This window comes from Xiphophorus maculatus, chromosome 6 (assembly GCF_002775205.1).
Source record: "Xiphophorus maculatus strain JP 163 A chromosome 6, X_maculatus-5.0-male, whole genome shotgun sequence".
Classification (NCBI taxonomy): Eukaryota; Metazoa; Chordata; class Actinopteri; order Cyprinodontiformes; family Poeciliidae; genus Xiphophorus; species Xiphophorus maculatus.
Window position 1 is genome coordinate 6080682 of NC_036448.1, and position 18517 is coordinate 6099198.

The 18517-nt window shown below is 42.3% G+C and overlaps 2 protein-coding genes across 2 annotated transcripts in view; both read right to left on the reverse strand.

The window, feature by feature from the left end:
- Positions 1-2218: 2218 nt before the first annotated feature.
- On the reverse strand, positions 2219-7849 carry LOC102234370 (annexin A13-like). The gene is made up of 11 exons (XM_005804590.3): positions 7740-7849; positions 7107-7182; positions 6387-6481; positions 6130-6300; positions 5914-5947; positions 5615-5694; positions 5023-5091; positions 4450-4551; positions 4278-4353; positions 4084-4196; positions 2219-3351 (listed from the first exon to the last, which is right to left on the reverse strand). The coding sequence occupies exons 1-11, from the start codon at positions 7752-7754 to the stop codon at positions 3232-3234; spliced, it is 951 nt and encodes a 316-aa protein (XP_005804647.1). The 5' UTR covers positions 7755-7849; the 3' UTR covers positions 2219-3231.
- Positions 7850-10566: 2717 nt separating this feature from the next.
- LOC102216929 (probable G-protein coupled receptor 158) overlaps positions 10567-18517 on the reverse strand; it is an 82292-nt gene continuing 74341 nt past the window's right edge. The window contains exons 10-13 of the mRNA XM_014470823.2: positions 17603-17749; positions 17182-17425; positions 14993-15549; positions 10567-13910 (exon numbers count right to left, since the gene is read on the reverse strand). Of these exons, the coding sequence (XP_014326309.1) occupies positions 12960-13910; positions 14993-15549; positions 17182-17425; positions 17603-17749 (1899 nt within the window). The 3' untranslated portion in view covers positions 10567-12959. The remainder of the gene's footprint in view (positions 13911-14992; positions 15550-17181; positions 17426-17602; positions 17750-18517) is intronic.

Here is an 18517-nt window from a genome sequence, read left to right on the forward strand (position 1 = left end):
GTAATAAATGCACTGCGAAAACACAAACTCTGACCAAGTAGTTTTGGTCTAGTTTTTTAGTACATGAAGTAAGACAAAACTAACTTCATGTAGTTAGTTTCGTCTTACTAACTACAAGTTAGTAAGACATTTTCATTTAAAAATGAATTTAAATTCATTTTTAAAAAGTACTAGTTCCACTGACGGATCAAACTTTTAACAAGATATTTTCCCCATAAGTGAAATAATCTGCCAGTTGAACTAATACTTATTTAAAATCAATGCTAAGGAATTATTAACTTAAAACAATCTCCTCTGTTGTGTGTAAAAGTTACTTGTAACAGACATAATACACATAAAAAGTAAAAGCAAAGTGCAGTACTAACTGGTGCATCAAACCAGAAGGACATCATAATTACCGGCAAAATAAAACACATTCAGATTTGTTCTATATAAAAAAAAAGTTATTCAGAACTTGATTTAAATAACTGTAAATGTCCACATCTCGAATGAGTAAATCAAAAAGCTAATTTATTTCAATAATATTAAAAGTTGGCCTCCATATGGATTCCTTGCACACAATGTTATACATCTACAGCATTTATTTCTAATTATTTCACACCTGCCCCGCATGCCCCGATGAAGGAGGATTTGATAACGTAATTAGATTAGATGTGTTGCCACCCCCTCGCCACTAGAGGCAGTAGAGGCCCGAAAAGATGCGACTAAGGAGCAGATTTAGAAATACACCGAAAGCTACACAATTTGTTAAAAACTGTGAGCTGCGCTGAAGTAAATGAAAGAGAGAAGTTCAAATACATGCTGAGAGTGAAAATCCTTCCTAAAGGTGAAAATATATTGCAGATTTAAAAAGAAAATAAAAACGGGAGGCTGCTGATCATATAGGAAATAGCGCCCCCTTCACTTCCGGTGTGCAATGGTCCCGTTTCCATATAAGGTATGAGACTGACAGTGGTCCGTCCCCGCCCCTTTCTGTTTGCTGCAGCGAGGTGTACTTGACGCTTTTAGCTCAAAATAGGTAGTACGATTAATCTGCATTATGCAACAGTAGCTGCTTTATATACAAATGTCTGTAAAACCTTGTCAATTTGCCACCAACGTCGAAAAAACACAATTTGCATATGCGATGTTTCCATTAAATAAGGAATGGAATTAAAATCACATTGAAATGAGTTTGTTCAGTGATAAGTCATTAAAAAATATGCTGCGTGATCATCCTCCAGCTACTTCCTGTTGTCTTCTTCGTGGTTTCCTCCAGCGACAACATCCTGTTGTTGATCATGTGACTGGTGTGATGCAAAAAATGTGTTTCCACTGCAGTTTTGCAAACTAAACCAATTTCGGTACGGTAAAAAAAAACCCAACATCATAGTGCCAAAACTATCGAAAAAAATGGTGTGGTTCCATTAAGTGAATTTATTTTCGAAATGTTAAATTGCACAATTATGGTAAATGGAAACGCAGCTACAAACGAGGTAAACGTTTTAGATTAATCACATGCGTTAGCACATAAACGTCGAAAGCTCGTTTTTAAACAAAAAAGAACAGCAATAGTGTTCATTCCCTTCAAAAAAACAAAGAATCCTGCACCAGACTGGTGTCTACAGACCCCGAACCTCTCTATTTATCTGCAGCCACATGTGGTGGGGCCAACACGTCTCAGCCAGACAAATAAATGGCCAGCCAGAGTCGGGGAGGCCACATATGGTGCACAGACTGGAAGCATATATACAGAAAGCACAGAAAACAGGTGCACACTGGTCTCTGAAACTGGTGAAATAAACCATGAGAAGTTTGGAGAGAAAGAGATGGGGGGAAAAAATCTAGAGGCAGAGGGAGAGACACTGGCTGTTTATGTGACAGCGGCACATCTGGAATCATTTCATACTTGAATTTACTTTTTTTACTGTCCAGTTTCAACCCAGCCGGCAACATCACACAGGATTTTTACTCTGGTATAAATCAAAAGGTGATTGGGGTCAAACTTGTTGACGGAAACTTCTGTGCAAGCCTGAAATATAGACGTTAAACACACGTCACTTAGAAGAGCAACTAGCATCATCTTCAAAACAATATTATCACCCTGTTATATTTCATATTATGTGGGGCTGAAAATATTTGACTTTACATCATTAGTGTCATTGGTTGTTTCCCCCCCTCCACCCCCTCCATTACGGAAATGGTTCAACACTGCCCTCTACAGGAAAAATGAACTCAGTTCAGGTGGTTAAAATTTATTAATATCTATTACATACCAGTATTGTACAAACACTAACAGACATCAGCTAAATTTTGTTACATGTATACAGTTACATCAGTTATATTGTAATATGCAATATTTCAATTATGCCTCAAAGCGTTCGTACTACTCTACTTAACAGAGCTCAGTCTCAGTGAGACTACTTTAGAACATTGCACTTCAAAAGTTATGTCCTGATCGGTGTCGTCTCAATCAACTAGGGCTATTTTTTAAGCAGTGAATGCAAGTACTCAATGCAACTCGGGGAAAAAAAAAAAGTCTAAGAGCGTCTAGAAATCTAACAAGGCAACATGTGAGCTTTTAAAAACGACTTGGAGCACTTGCACGTCTCGCTAGTCTTTTGAAATACGCGACCAAAAAGCCTGCAGCGAATCCCTTAAACGACCGAGCCTTTCATAAAGACGTGCCAACATCTGAAGTTCTAAGAGAATGCTCAAATGTTTCCGGATCTTAAAGGTAATCGGGCACTTCTGTGTTGCAGCGGAAAGTAACTTGCATCGCTTATAATCTTGCGAAGGTTGTCCTTCGGGCAAATAGTGACGTGAAGAATCGACGAGAGACGAACGCCTGTTATTCTGTTAGCAGACGCTTAACGATCGCAGCTTAAAGTAGAAAAACACCAGACGACGATGACTTCGCTGCAACTTTTAAGACGCACGAACGTGATGCTGTTGGTTCCGCTCTCCTGTCGTGTTGTTGAGTAACTGGACAACAAGTTAAGCGGATTTTCTGAAAAGTCTCAAAGGTGTTAACAAAGCCTGTAAAAAAGAAATTACCACACGCCGAAACACTGAACTGGATTACGTCGAGTTGGTTTTTTTTGGTCCGCGCTGTAAAGTGAACTCTCCGAGACGGAGAGAGGCTAGAGTAGAGAGTGAAGAGTGATAGAAAACAGAGCATGTAGTGGCATCCTGTTACGTCACAGCGGAATAAGGCCGGGTGAGGCGTGGACGTGAATGCAAATGTGTGATTCAGTGCAAGATCTCAATGAGCAGACGCTTAAAGTCTCCCCCACACTCCGAGTCCAGGGCGTCTTTCAGGGTGACGTCGTACTTCTCCAGGTACATGTCCTTCACCGTTTCCAGGTCGATCTGAGGGTTGGAAACAAGGACAGTGGTGCATCCACAACATTTATATTCCATAATATTTATATTTTTATTGCTTGATGCATCATCAATGACTCAAGATACATAAATGTACCATCAAATGAATGGAAAATTCTTCAAGTCGGTGTAAAAAGTTATCGTCTTTTGCTAGAGGGATGGCTAGAGAAGCCAAAAATTGTGCTCAAGTTCTACTTTAACTGTATTTTTACTCAAGTAAAAAGTAGCTGTCCAAGAAATGACTCAAGAGTAAAAATGCGTTTAGTAAAAAAGAAGCTCAAGTACTGAGTTACCGATCAAAGAATCAAACGTTTAATAATTAGAAATTACCTACCCTAGGCATGTCTGACTAAAGTTCTGTACAGAAAGGCGGTAAACATTTATAGCACTGCATTTTTGCAAGAAGTGAAGCGTCGCAATCATACCTTTCACACACACACACACACACACACACACACACACACACGTTTGCGGGGCCATCTTTGTGGGGACTTTCCATTTACTTCCATTCATTACTACAGCCTAAACCCTACCTGTATCCTAACCAAAACTCAATTCACAACTTAGTCCTAAATCTGACCCCTGACCCAAAAACAGCGTTTCCCCTTGTGGTGACCAGGCTTCGGTCCTCACAAAGAGCAGTTGGTCCCCACAACGTAGTATGTGTCAGGAAAATGGTCCCCATAAGGTATTACAAACACACACCCCCACACACTTTACCTCGGAGCGGCCTACGATGATGCGTATGAGCGTGTCTTCATCAGTGCCAAGTCCCTTCATTGCAGCATTAAGGCGTCGAGCAAAATACAGCTGCGGGTTCTTGGCACACCTCACTGTCAGTCAAAACACACACACACATGAAATCAGCAGGCGTCGGTTGTAATGAAATAAAGTGATCAAAAGCTTCTGCTTACCAAGAGTAACATAGCAGTCCTTGAGGGTTCCCGTCGCCTCGGCGTCAATCGTGTCCAAAATGTCCGTCCCCGAAAGCTGCATGCGAACAAGGCAGCATGAACGTGCGTGAAATTGACGAAAGGAAGCGAACGGACTCATTTTGGAGTAGGTTCGCTACGGTGCGGTACGTACGGACTCGTAGGCCTTAAAGGTGGCCTGAAGCTGCATGTAGTTCCTGTGCGTCAGGATGTAGGTGAAGGTCGACTCGTCCGTACCAAACCTGCCCTCACCTGCCTGTTGTGTACACAAAACGAAGACAATACGGCAACATATACGAGTGTCTGCAGTTGTATTGGATGTCTCTCTCGGACTGTTATTTGCTCACGGTTATTTGCCATCTCGGCCAGGCGTTAGAGAAATGAAGACATAGTTTTAGGAGTCTGGTTGTAAGTTCTTTGAGGACTAAGGAATGATCGTGAAGAGGTGATGAATTTATATATATTTTTAAAAGTAATGCATTTTTATGAAGAAGGAAAATTACACTGACATCTGCCGAGTCGGTGACTTCTGAAAGCAGTTGGTGGAACCGGATTGTATTGAGGTGCGTCGGGGTTTGCAGGGGCCTAAATCTGATTGAATGCCTTTTGCTTTTCTGATTCTGTATTCGAAAGGAACTTTTGAAACCGTGAGCCCAATTCTTTCCACTTCACTCTCATGTTTTTCTTGAGCTGAATGTAACGTATATGAGAAGCCTGTGCTGGACACCTCAAAAAGAGACATGGCGTCCTGTTCGGCCAAACCCTCGTCCACCTCGTAGCCCTCATCTCTGCTCGCCTGCGAAGGAAGACGTGGGAGAGAAAAAAGAGAGGGACGAGGATCAGAAAGATGGGTGGAAAGAGAAACAGAGAGAGAGAGAGAGAGAGCGTTAGGGACAAGTCAAAGAGAGTGGACAACAAGAACAACACCAGGCATTTAATGAGATAGCAGTTATCTGGAGCTCATAAATAGGAAACTGTTGAAGGCCACTGAAGTTCCCCAGAACGGCACTGCTGTAAAACGTGAGTCACTCTCTCTGTTTGTCCTGATTTTTATTTTTTTTTATATACCCCAGGGAAGGAAGGAAACAGACAGGATGCCGAGTCGGAGGGGAGCCCGAGCGTGCCAAGCTATGTGACGAATGTGGCAGTGGGCGAGCTGAGGCACCGGCAACGACTCTGAGAAACAATCTGAGGGAGGAAGGACAAAAGCAGCGTTCTTCTCCCGCCTGGACTCTCCTTCCAGACTCAGTGGGGGGGCGGGACAGGAGGGAGCGCTTTCATTCGACAACCGAAACCCCAACAATGGTCGGTTTTTGTACCTGCAGCAGTGAGATCAGCAGGTTCCTAACGTCTCCGCTGGTATCGCCCTCTATGTCCGCCTCCAGGTCGCGCTCGTTCACTGAAAGGAAACAACACTTAGAAAACCAGACAAACGCACACTACCAAGAGACTTGAGCAGAAGTTCGCCTTCCAGCAGAATTTAGTTATTTATTTATTTTTGCTTTGTAGCAATTTTCGGAACCCGACGAAATGTGACAAAGTTCTTCCTGTCGTTAAGCTGGCTGTGTTTTTCAGAACGAACAGAAAACCAAAGCTGGTAGACAGTTTGAAAACCTACCCTGGACGTACGCCTCCTTGTAGCTCATGATATCCTGTGGGATAAACGAAGACGAGGCCGAGTGAAAGTCAACACCAACACACAGTTACAACACACCGGATCTCAGTTCTACAGTTTGTTTGTTTTGTTGGGTTTTTTTTTATAAAAAAGGACAAAAGCTCAAACACAACGTACTCCTCCTTTTGTTCAACACCACCAACCCAACTCGCTGCCCACCTCGTTCGTAGCCGTGCACAGGATCTCCACCAGGACAGCCTCGTCTGTTCCCGCCCCCTTCATCGCCTTCCTGAGCTCCTTGGCGAAGAACACCTGCGGCGCGTCCAACATGGCCACCACGGCGTTTTCAAAGCTACCGGTGAGCTCCTTCTTCAGCACCTCCTCCAGCTCCTGACAGACAACACAGCTCAGCCGGGTTTGTGTCAGAGGGCAAACACACACACACAGAGCAGAACAGAGGAGGGCGGGGCACTCACGTCGTCATACTTTTCAAAATAGGCCTGTTTGATCTCCAGACGCTGAGCCGCAGAGCGGTTGGCCAGGATCTGGATGACAGCTTCCTCATCTGTGCCTGGAAAACATGAAGCAACACAGAAATTAGAAACTAGAGCGTCTCCCACGCAACTAATCACACTTTAGGCTCTTCATTAAAGGGGCGGTGTTATGGATTTTCCAGGCACAACGTGCTATTTTGTAGCACAATCAAGAAACTATGTTGCCTTCAGTTGTTATTTTAAAAAAAAATGGTGTGAATATCGAACGAGACTTCAGGTCTCCGTCTCTTTAAGAAGCTCCTGCTCCGTCTGACGCTCCACCTTCAGGAAGTCGTCACAACAACGTCCCTCTTACATCGTTTACATCGTTTTTACCAGCGTTTCACTGACAAGTAGCTCCTAGAATGAGCTCAGCAGATGCTCATTTCCACCAGGTGTTTGCTGGTTGGTGCTGGCTAGTCTGAAGGATCTCAGTGGGGAAGGCAGCCACTCGTCTTCTGCATCCAGGGGAGATTGATGGATTTCTCAAACATGCATGGAAGAGTCAAGGCAACACTGCTGGTGTGTTTTTGATGGGGGAATAAAAATATAGCGTGATATAAAGCTATAGAAAAGTTACTTTGCCCCTTTTGTTCCAGTTTTAAAAGGGTTTTCTAACAATGTTTCTAAAGATTTTTTTTTTTTTGGTTTCTGTGTACTTACCTAAACCTTTACATGCTTTTCTAATGTCTTTGATGTCAGCCGTAACGTCAAAGTCCTCAAATGGGACTACGGTGGGCTGAGGGGAGAAAACAGAGACAGATGATTGAAATATTTATTTGCAGAAAAAAAGAATCACAAAGTGACTACAGTTAAAAGGAGACGCTGCAGAGGATTTGTTATGGTGTTGCATCCAGGAAGTAGTCTCTCCCGCGGGAGCAGGGTGCTGCTGCCTGTGCTGAGTCATGGGCCAGCAGCAGCAGCAGCGGCCTCTTCCTCTGCTCTCTTCTTCCTCTCCCTCCCTCTCGTCAACACAATGCAGCCTCATTGATCTGAAATTCCCTGATGTATCCGCTTCTGGCAGAGCACACTCCCTGTTTACTGCGCACTTGCGTTTCATGCGGTTTCCACTGAGACTAATTGTCTAATTGGAGAAAATGACAAAGCCGAGTTCTTTTTTTTTTTTTTTTTTTTGTGAAATTATGGCTTCTGATTTGTAATTTTACTCGTAAAACTGATTAAATTCCATTTTCTAAACAATATATTTAAAAAAAATCAAAAATGTTACTCCTCAAAGTAGTCGCGTAAATTAGCAGAACAAGTTGGGGGATAAACAAAATAATAATTACTACCTACCTGCACGTTGCCCATATTGTGCGCACGGATCCCTGCTGTGAAGCGGCTGGGGAATGAACTGGCTGCTTTTAGCGTCCTGATGTGTTGCTGCTGTGTGCTGTGATGTGTCACGCGTGGCGTGAGCAGCAGTCGGGATGGGCAGGACCGGACCGGACCGGACCGGGCTGGGCCGGAAAGGGGCGGGCGCTGCCGAGGTGCAGCTCGGCAATGTCCGCTGGCTGGCTCAAGGATGGCGTCACCTTTATGGAGGTATGTTAAAGTCACAATACTCAATATTCAAATTATGCTCCCGGCATAGAGGAGAAAATTTTATTTAAAAGATACAAAATTAGCTGAGAGGATTTAGTATGTATGTGTGTGAGAGTTTTTTTTATTTGAAGATGTATAGTAAAAAATTAATTTCTGAAGTTACATCTCCGTCCGGTTGATGGCGGTAATGCACAAAGTCTGTAAACTGCCATAAAACGCAACAGAAGAAGAAGAAGAGGAGAAAATTCGCGGGGAACTTTTTCTAGTTTTTGGACATCGTAGTCAATTTGAATGGAACATTTTAATACCAACGAGGCACCAGGAGCAATAAAGGGAATTTATGGAGCAGACAGTCAATTCAACGAGCAAACTGCGCTTTATTACCAAATAATCTGAGCTTTTAAATTGGTATTTGAATACCTTCTACTTATTGCCTGGTTTGTCGTGATACTGATGTTTTAAGTTCCTTTAAATGAGTGTTTCTCAATCCGGTCCTCACGCCCTCCTGCCCTGCATGTTTTAGGTGTTTCCCTGCTGCCACACACCTGGATTGAATCTGTGGGTGATTAACAGGCTTCTGCAGAGGAAGGTCAAAAGGTCATTTGGATCAGCCGTTCTGGAATAGAGGCTCATCTAAAACACGCAGAACATGTGAAATCAAGGCTAGAAGCTCACCTGTTTGGAGTTCTTTTGAACCGTGATGAATGGAACATGGACCAACATGTTGTGACGCACTGATGATTTTGATGCTTAACAAAATGTAATGTTAGTTTCTCTATTTGTGACTGTGTGTTGTTTTTATGACATTTTATTATTTTTTTGTTTTCATGATGTAAAGCACGTTGACCTTGTTGCTAAATGTGCCATACAAATAAATCAATGTTGTTGGGTTTTTTTTTAATGTCTTTAGCTGTAAGTTCAACCAAAATCAGATGGGATTTACGGAAACTGGACATACATAAGATCCGATGATACATTCTGTCATTAGATAACTGATTAAGAAATACAATAAAGTTTGGATTAGTTTTTGTTTCATTTTTTTTATTTTCATCTCTGTCCCTTTTAATTGAAGAGCCAGTTACACAAACTACTTTTTGTTATAGGCGTCTCTTTACTATTTTAAAAAAAATTCTTACTAAAGTACCAGTACCTTCACATAACTTTACATTTTCTCTGTTTATGTCATTTCCACAAACTAAATCAGAGCAGTACCGGCACATTAAAACAGCACGGCGAGAATCAGACCACTAGAGGGAGCCATTTCTGTAGCACTCTTTAATCTAATTGTGGGTCTCTCCACAAGGCGAGGAAGGCCTTCTTCTTGGAAGCTGTCCATAGTGACTGATGTGACTCTGTCCTTCAGTCTGACAGGAGCTCTGTGCGTTCAGGTGCAGCAGAGTAGTGTTGTCTTTTTCAGGTCTGTTTCGTGCCAGGAATGAAACAGCTGTAGCTCCTGTCCCGGATGCAGCCCATGCCTTGGGAATCCTCCCCAAACTCTTCAGTTGTCTTTTCCTTCAGTAATCTTTCCACACGTTTTTATTCCCCATTGGTCTGCTTGTGTGCAGCATTGTCTGTGACTTACCTCGCTTGTACAGAGAAACAGTGACTGTGACATCGATGATAATCTTATTATATTGCTCTTGTCTGTCTGGGTTTTATTTCTCTTAAATTTGTGATGTTTTTTTCCCTGCTATATTTACGGTGTCTTTAAATCCTTATTTTGCTCCCCTGTGTTAATTAATCAGTTACATTCAGCCTCAGCTGTTAAACTTTAGCTTTTAATTAACCAAGATTCTTTGTCCAGATCCTCCCCGCCCTGTAGGCTGAATTTTCCAGTTCCAGTTGCACGCGGAACTGGGAAATTCCGCCTTCCAAGTCAGAAAAATCAACTGGAAAATCAAACTAGGAGCAACTCTTACTACTCCCAGTTACGACTTACAAGGCGGACTTCACGTTTCAATATGGCCGCCTCTCGCGTCAAGGGTAGTAAAATATTCTGCTACTTTTTCTTGCTCCTTGAAATATAAGCCTATCACTTTTTGCATCTAAAAATAAATGAGTTTTTCTCTTTTTTTAACCGAATTATTTAAATAAGTTCTTTTTAAATATGCAAACACCACTTTTACCTCATAACCAACATGTTTAAAAAGTACCTCATAAATCAATGTGATAACTAAATTCATCTTTGGTAAAGCGCCCCATCATTTTTACAGTAGAGTTCTGTCCCTTTAACAAATTATGAAATTCCGGCTTTTAACTTACAAAATTATAAAAATGAGAATTCAATGGACTTGCAGTTTTGGCAAGAGGGAACTTGCAAGTAAACAACATGCAATAAACCTGTTACACCACATGGTGGCAGTGTTGTCATGACAATTCCAATTTAGTAGATTTAGTATAATTTATATAAAACAATTTTACTTGAAGAAGCAGGTTGAGCATGTAGTTTTGTACTGAGATATATATTTTTAACTCTGTGGCGAGCGACAGATGTTTTAATTTTGAGTTTGTGATGGAGAAAGTCACATCCCAACGATGGCTAACTACAGTCCTGGAAAGAGCTGAAAGTCGCTGCAAGTTGGCTTTTCTAGAAATCTTTAATTTCAAATTGAGAACATTATTTACTTTATTTACATGCAACACAATAAGAATACATTGTACAAATAACCGCATGTGGATGGCACAACCATTTTTAAGCTGCCGGAGCAACAATATACTGCATAAACAAGCATTAAATAACGTGTAGTGGGCAAACGATGGCATTCCGTTACAAAAAAAGGCCTCTGATTATGAAGCCGTTCAGGTTACACATCAAAGTGCATGATAAATACAGTTAAAATTTAAATAAATGTGCTTGAAAGTATCCTTTTAAGTATTTTATAAGATATGCAATGATTATTTTATGCTTCCAGGGAACTTATGGGGTCATATTCTCACTGTCATGCACACACAACCGACCTGAAGCTGAGCTGAATGCTGTGTGTGACACAATGGCATGAGTTGTCAGTAGTGGGTGGCTGACCGCAGGACGGACAGGCTGACTGTTGTTGTTTATGTTGGAGACGATGCCAAAAATGATTAATTACTCTCTCTGTTAGAGAGAAAGAGAAAAAAATAGTCATGCGAAGGGATCTTAGCGACTGAATAAGTGTGCAGTTTTGAAGAGAGGCGCATCCAGGCAGCTGAAATGAGCTAAGGAGGGGAGGAAATGTATTATTCACAACATCTGCGATAGGCAGATTCAGATTTGGTCCTTTTGTTTTTCACTGCATGTGTAGAAAAAGAACAAAAAAAAAACTACAGCCAATGATAGATAGAGTGTCTCTTTATCCATACAAAAATATGACACCCCAGCCAGGAGAGTAAACACCAAATAGATACCAACTTCAGTACTGCTCAACTTTAAACGGCATGCCATATGAAATGCGGACTCTGACACAGCAATGCACGCCATTTCAAAAAGCATCGTGTGCTTTGTAAGTGGACAAATACCGGACGCAACAACATCGAAACACCCACTGTCATAGTTCACCAGTAAACATTTAGTTATTTGATGCTGGATAGTTTTACCACATGCGGTGGTTTTTGTAAAAATAAATAAATTAATGAATTAAATAAAAAATAAAATAATACACAGAGCTTTGTAAAATTAATCATTCCCCTTGAACATTTTCAGATTTTGTCATAAACTTTAATGCGTCTAATTATCTGGATTCTACATGACAGACCAACAGAAAGTAAGACATGTTTTTAAAGTGCAAGGGAAATGAATGGTTGAAATACTGAGTTTTTTTTTTCCATTATATACATTTTGCTGCATATTCAGCCTATTTGTATCTAGTTCTTCCTCTGGATACAAATAGGCTGATGTCTGAACAAAAGTTGACAGTTTTTCATTTAGGTTTATTAGAATAAACCTTGGTGTCAGATGGTTTCAACAACTCAAATTTAAGACTTAAGACTATTTTGAATGGAATTTAAGACCTGTATCTCCACAGAAATGTATCAACTCTGTCCAACCAACAGCCAATAAATTTGCACTTATCCATGATAAATGAAATAGGCTTGCTAGCTAGCAAGAGCTATGTCAGCAGCTAGCTAGCGGTATAGCCTCAACTGTCTTGAGTCACAGAAGGCAATGAAAAAGTCTGAGTGTGAATTGAACTTTTGCCTGACAGAAAAGTCTTGAGAGGGAAAAAAAACAGTGATTACTAGATTTAAGACCAACTTACTTTTTAAATAAATTTAAGGTGTTTTAAGCCCTTAATTTAATTTAAGACTTGAGTTTAAGACTTTTTAAAGATGCACAGACACACTGATAAAGAAGGGTTAATACAAATGCATCAGTTTGTGGTAGTAACATGGAAAATGGTGAAAAAGCTTTAAGGGATATGACTACTTTTGCAAGGCGCTGTAAATGGAGAACCTTTGCCCAAAGACACAGCTTTCCTCATTTAGCTGCGCTGCAAACCTTTGTTATTCCCACGATTGGTTGATCGAACAGATCGTCTTCATGACATTAATTATGCATTCAGCCCAAAGACAAGCTGCTTTTCTCCTGCGTCTCAGAGCATCTCAGCCCATACTCTCCGTTCTTCTGAAGTTTATCTTTTTGTTCCTCGTGCGTCTTCAACATGCAGAGAACTCACTGGTGGATTCGTCTGCTGGGCTGGCCAGTGCAGGCGTGAATCGTTTACAAAATCTTCAAGATGTATTTAAAGGTGATAAAACATACAAACTCTCACAGATGTGTAAGCAGGTGTGCAGAGAAAACAAATGACCTCTTAAAAGTGACAAGGTTGCATTCAGAGCGGCGTTATGGAAAGGGCTCCCAAAACCCTCTTCACCAAGACAACATGAAGGGGGAAAAGAAAAGCCTTTTACCAAACACACTGGTATATTTTTAGCCTCCCTTTGTTCTGCGAGCTCTCAGTCAGCGAGTACAAAAAGATCAAGTCGTACCAGCAGTCATCACGCCCTCTCCCCCGACTCCTTCTCTGGGAAGTCCCAGGGGCAAACGTCAACCATTTTTGCGCCACTTAGAACTGCGGGTTTGTAACTACTGCGCAAAGACTTCTCCTTCTTCTTTTCGGGGGATTTTTTAGTCTGAGCCAGGCTGCCATGCGAGTGCTCGGCGTCTCGGGAGAAAACCTCGGCGTCTCTGGTCGAGCTCCTCCGCCGCTCCATTGGCCCCCCGCCCTCCGACGACTGGCTGACCCGTCTCCTCTCTGACGGCGGCTTGCTGGACGAGCTCCGCCTCTCCCTGCTCTTCTCCCTCGCTCGGTCCTTGTCGGACTTGTGGTTCGACGAGGAGGAGCCCTTCCGTTTCTTTTTGTGTGTGGTGGGACTGTTGCAGGTCTTCTCCTGCTTGGGGGAAGGTGGCCCTCCGTAATCCCATGGGGAAATTTCTACCATAAGAGACGGGGGCTGGAGGAGGCTCCCTGTGGACTTGGAGTGGTCCGAATGGAGCCCTTTGGGTTTCCCATCAGTGGGGGTGACACTTTTCTTCCTCCTGATCCTGTCCGGAGAGATAGAGTCGGCATCTCCTCCCACCATGGGCTGTTCGTCAAACTCCCAGGGGCTCACGTCCGGCTTGAGAGGAAGAGGCGATTTGGGCGGCCGGGACTTCCTCGTTTCCCTACCGTCCTCTCTTTCTCCTCCTTTATCCTTGGAGCGCCGTCTGTTGGACGGAGACTGCCCGGGTTTCTGTCTCTGCTGAGACCGGCTGACTTTAGCCGTTCCCGAACTGCTGCTGCTGCCTCTCCGGCCCGCGGCGGGTTCTACCGGAGCGATGGACACGTGCTTTTGGGTCTTTGCCTCAGAAGGAGTCTGGGCCTCATCCAGCTCCCAGGGACAAACCTCAGACACGTCGTACAGACTCCTTCCTGTCTCAGAGCAAATGGACGGCTGGCTGCCACTCACCTGAAAAAACAAACAATCAAAGATGAGGAAACAATGAGATTGGTTTCTTAAACTGTTGAGCTTACAGCTAGAGTTCGATTTGGGGATTGGTGTATTGATGATTTTGATAATTTGACAAAATATAATGTTTATTACCTATTTCGCAACTGGTGACTATTTTTATTATGCAACACACTTTAAACTGTCTTGTTGCTGAAATGTGCTATAGAAATAAAATGACTTGACTAAAGTGCTTCTGAAATAATACTGACCATTCAAAGCACATTATAGGGCCACATTTATCCAATTGTACCCTAACTCACACACATTTATATACTAATACACAAGTCAAGGGAACTGAGGGTTAAGTGCCTTGCCTAGAGTGCAACATATGAGGAAGAGACTGGAATCAAACCCACATCTTTCAGATATTGATAGAATTAAAATAATAAATAATGAGGACTGTTAGAATCTAATATGCTACCAATGAGAAAAAGTCGTCCCCATGTAGCTGTAAGGAAAATCTCAGAGTTAATGTGGGGCTCTACAACAGGGATGCACAAACTTTTTGTCACGTGGGCCAAAACCATCAAGTCAAAGGGACTTGAGGGCCAAAATAAAAATAAATAAATACATAAATAAATCTTTCAAAGATGTCCAACAAATTTTTATTCCGGACCACATCAGGATCATAAATGTCCACCAGGAGGCGGTTGTGGAAGAATGTATTGATAAAAGTAGCCGTTAAAAAACCTGATATTTACTTAGTTACTTAATACTTTCTCTGCACTTGATGAGTACCTCTTCAAATTAAATATTTTAATTCTTTTCCCATTGTAATGTGGCAGCATACAAAGAAAAAATGATTCGACTTGAACATTAAGATAATATTCAAACACACAACTGTTACCTTGAAGAGATAATGAATCAGAGCTAAATTCATTTAGCCACATATTAATAGTCTTTTCACAGCCAAACAAAGCAGAAAGACAAATAGAAAGCAGGTCTGTCACAGAAAGTTCAAATAAAATGTACTGAGCTTTGTGACAGAACATGGCCCAGTTCAACATGCATCAGTTACCTGCACATATGCACAGATTTACCTGTTGTTTCATGATTCCCATCTTCATAGGAGTCTTTGAGTACTCCACCGATTGGCTGATGATCATTTTGGGGAAATGTTCGGGCGTCTCATCCACTTCTGACAGAGTCCTCTCCTCTGGCCCCTTCTGGCCCTTCTTACTGGCATCTTCCACACTTTGCGTCTTGCTGGAAAGTCCCGGCATCTTCTCCTTGGCGCTTGTAATGACGCTCAGGGACTTCTGCATGATGGAGGTCCGCAGGTGGACGGGTTTCTTCTCGTGAGTGAGGTTGTGGGCGCTGGCCGACTTCCAGAAGAGCGGGACGGACTCTGTGGACTCGGCCGGCTCCAGCCTCGGCAGAGTGCTGGCCGGTTCCAGCTGCTTCTTGGTGTATCTGCGGCCGATGAGGGAACCCAGGAGAGAGCCGTCTCCGCCGCTTCCAACGGGAGTCATTTTGTCTCCTGGAACCGAGCCGGTTTGACTCGCTGTTTCTGCATCCTGCTCACAAACATGGTCAAAGCTGAGCGACTTCGTCAGACCGGTGAGTTTGTTCTTCAGGGAATCGTCTTGAAGTTTTCCTGAAGAAAAGTAGCGTAGGAAGTCACATTCTGTGATGTTAAATTAAGCAGGTACCTATTGTTCTTCAAAGATGGTTAGACTCACTGTCTGTCATTACTTTCCTTTGTTGCAGACAAAAAAACCACTTCCCTCATCATTGTAAGGATCCGTGTAATATGTGCACACAACAGAAAGCATAAACTATGTGATATTCAGATTTTTATGCTGTAATTTAGGGTTTATCAGTATTCAGATTTACCAGGTCATAACTCAATGTGTGCAGAATATATTAATTCAGCTTTTGGAAATTTAACCAGTCTTATCAGAAGTGGTAGAGATTAGTTAAAAAGGCCAGGAATATTTCAGAAGCTTTGACTTTAGCCTTCTTTATTTAAGCCAAGTGTGTTTGTTCCTGCTGAACCAAGTGTTGATTAAATTACGGTAAAGAAACTGAAGGTAGTCCTACTTTATATCATCCATTTTGTGCAATTCACCAAAATAAGTTAAGTTGTGATAAAATAAACTTTTATCGTGACGCTACCGACACTTTCCAGATAGCTTCATTTGGTCTCTGGCCACAGAACATTATTGCATAAAGTTTGTGGCATATTGGCAGGTGTATGTTTCTTTTATGTTTTAACATGTAAAGTTTGCAGCAGGGGCTTCGTTCTTTCTAGCTTCCCTCACGACAGTAACACTGGTATCCCAGCATCCTCCAGTTAATGATCTCCAGTGAGCTTTTGTGGCTCTTTGCTTCTTCCTGAACCTGATCAATTTCCTGACATCTGAAGGTGACAGAGTGGGTAAGATGATGGTTGAAACTATGAAACAATGACTAATGTTCTAAAAACGCACATAACTCGGATGAAAAATGAAGCCTAGGCGCAAATTCAAACTGGAAGACTCTTTTATCCCCACCGGGACCCGTTAATTGAAGCGACCTGCCCACAATCGTCGACCTATCAACGCCGGACCAAGCCACGTCATGTCCAATCATCGACCAAGTCCCAGCTGATAAGGACCTTCATTCATGGTGTCCTTCGCTCTCCAGCCGAGCTCAACCCACCACCACCCCTTCTCCTCCACTCGCCCGGTCCTGAGGCCTGCACCCTTCTTCAACCTCCACCACCGGTGCCGGGCCCTGGGGGGATGACGTTCCTAACAGCATCAGGGATGCTCATCTGAAGCCTATCGCTAACGCTGCGATAACCGTTATCCCCAGCCGGGGCCCGAGCGCCAAAGACTTTAAATTCTGTTTGTCAATTAACTCTTCTAATTGTCTTCTTATCTCCGTCTGAGTCTCTCCAGATTGAACTAGCTTAGTACTGGATAAAAATCATTGAATGTTGAAGTCACTAAGAACTGTTTATTTATTAATATGACATTCATGCTGATGGCGGCTGTGTGTAAATTGACTACCAGAACTGCATTTGACAAGATCTGAGAAGTTTCCAGAAAATAGTGTTTCATTTCCAGAAGACTACTGAACATAACTCAAAGAAATTAAAGAGCATTTAATATATTTTTTATCTGCTTTCCTGACAGATATGAAGCTAAAATCAAGTTTAAAAACAAGACATTAATTGAAAACCAGGTTGTGTTTCCTCCGTCCTGCCGCTAGCCTACATCCAGATTTGTATCTGTGAACTTACCTTGATGGCTCGCCTCCAGCTGGTTTCTCCTCAGGGTGCCCCGGTTGCTGCCATGTTCACTGCCGTCGTCTCGGCTGCACTGGCGGTGTAAGTGCATGGTCTCTGGGATCTCTGTTATCCGCTTCATCAGGGTGCGACCCAGGCCTTTCTTTGAGTTGCGCTTCTTTTGAAGGTGAGGGTTGTTGGCGAGCATCTTCTTCCTTTTGTGGACCTCCAGCTGGGCATACAGCTTCTTCAGCTCTTCCTGTATGAGAATTGTGTTAATGTCCTGTTACATTTATGCACCTATATGATTAGATGCAAGTTTAAAAGGATTATTTCAAAATGACTTCTGAATGAAATCCAGTGCTTAAAGAAAATCCTGTTTTTTTTAAAAGCATTGAAGTTTCATTTCTGGTCAGGATTTTAAAAGCTGCGCCACCCGTATGTCCTCTGGGTCCAAGCTGTGCTCGCTCCAGGCGGACGTGATGCTGCTGTTCAGGTAAGAGCCAGATCTTCCCATGTCCAGCTCCTCTTCATAGGCCTCAGTGGCGATATCATCTCGGGCCTGAGTGCCTTTGGTCAGGAACTAGACCAGATGGAAACAAAGTGTTAAGACTGAGTCCACAGTGGAATAACCGTGTACCGCCCCCCAACTTTCCCATTAGTTTAGGATAATATGCAGACTGAGCAGATGTATATTTTGCTCAAGGACCCCTTCATTTGTTATACTGCAGTTAGAAGCACGGATGAAGCAATGAAAATGTCCAGCTGAAATCACTATCATTTTAAAAGATTTCTTGTCATTTGTTAGCAATGGATACAACTGGAGAAGGTAAAGGTAATTTCATTTATATAGCACATTTTCAGCAACAAGGCAATACAAAGTGCTTTACAAGATTTAAAAGGAAATACAAACAAAATAACAAACCAAAAGAAAGAGCAAAAGAAGAAAAAGCTAATAATGTTGATCCAAAGTAAATAAACTAGATACTTCTATTCAGGGTTGGTAGATAAGTAGAAGTAAGTATCTTCTGATCTAATTCCTTTTCTGGTTTTAAAGACCTAAGGTAGTTAGAACAATGTAGACCCACCTTTGCAAAACAATAGGGCCTCTTGTGCAAGGACACTTAAGAACATTACATCTGAAAGCATAAATTTATACATCATCAATAACTTTAGGACCAGAGACTCAGTTGTCAGAAACACTTCAGGACGTTCACAACTACCCAGCAAGCTAGAGGAGAGCCCTACAGGTCCAAACTTGTCCAGCGTTGACTGGAAGTGAGTATGAGCCCTGCTAAACACATATTATGTCAAGGACTTTTGAACAATGGCCTTGTGACAAGAAAGGTAG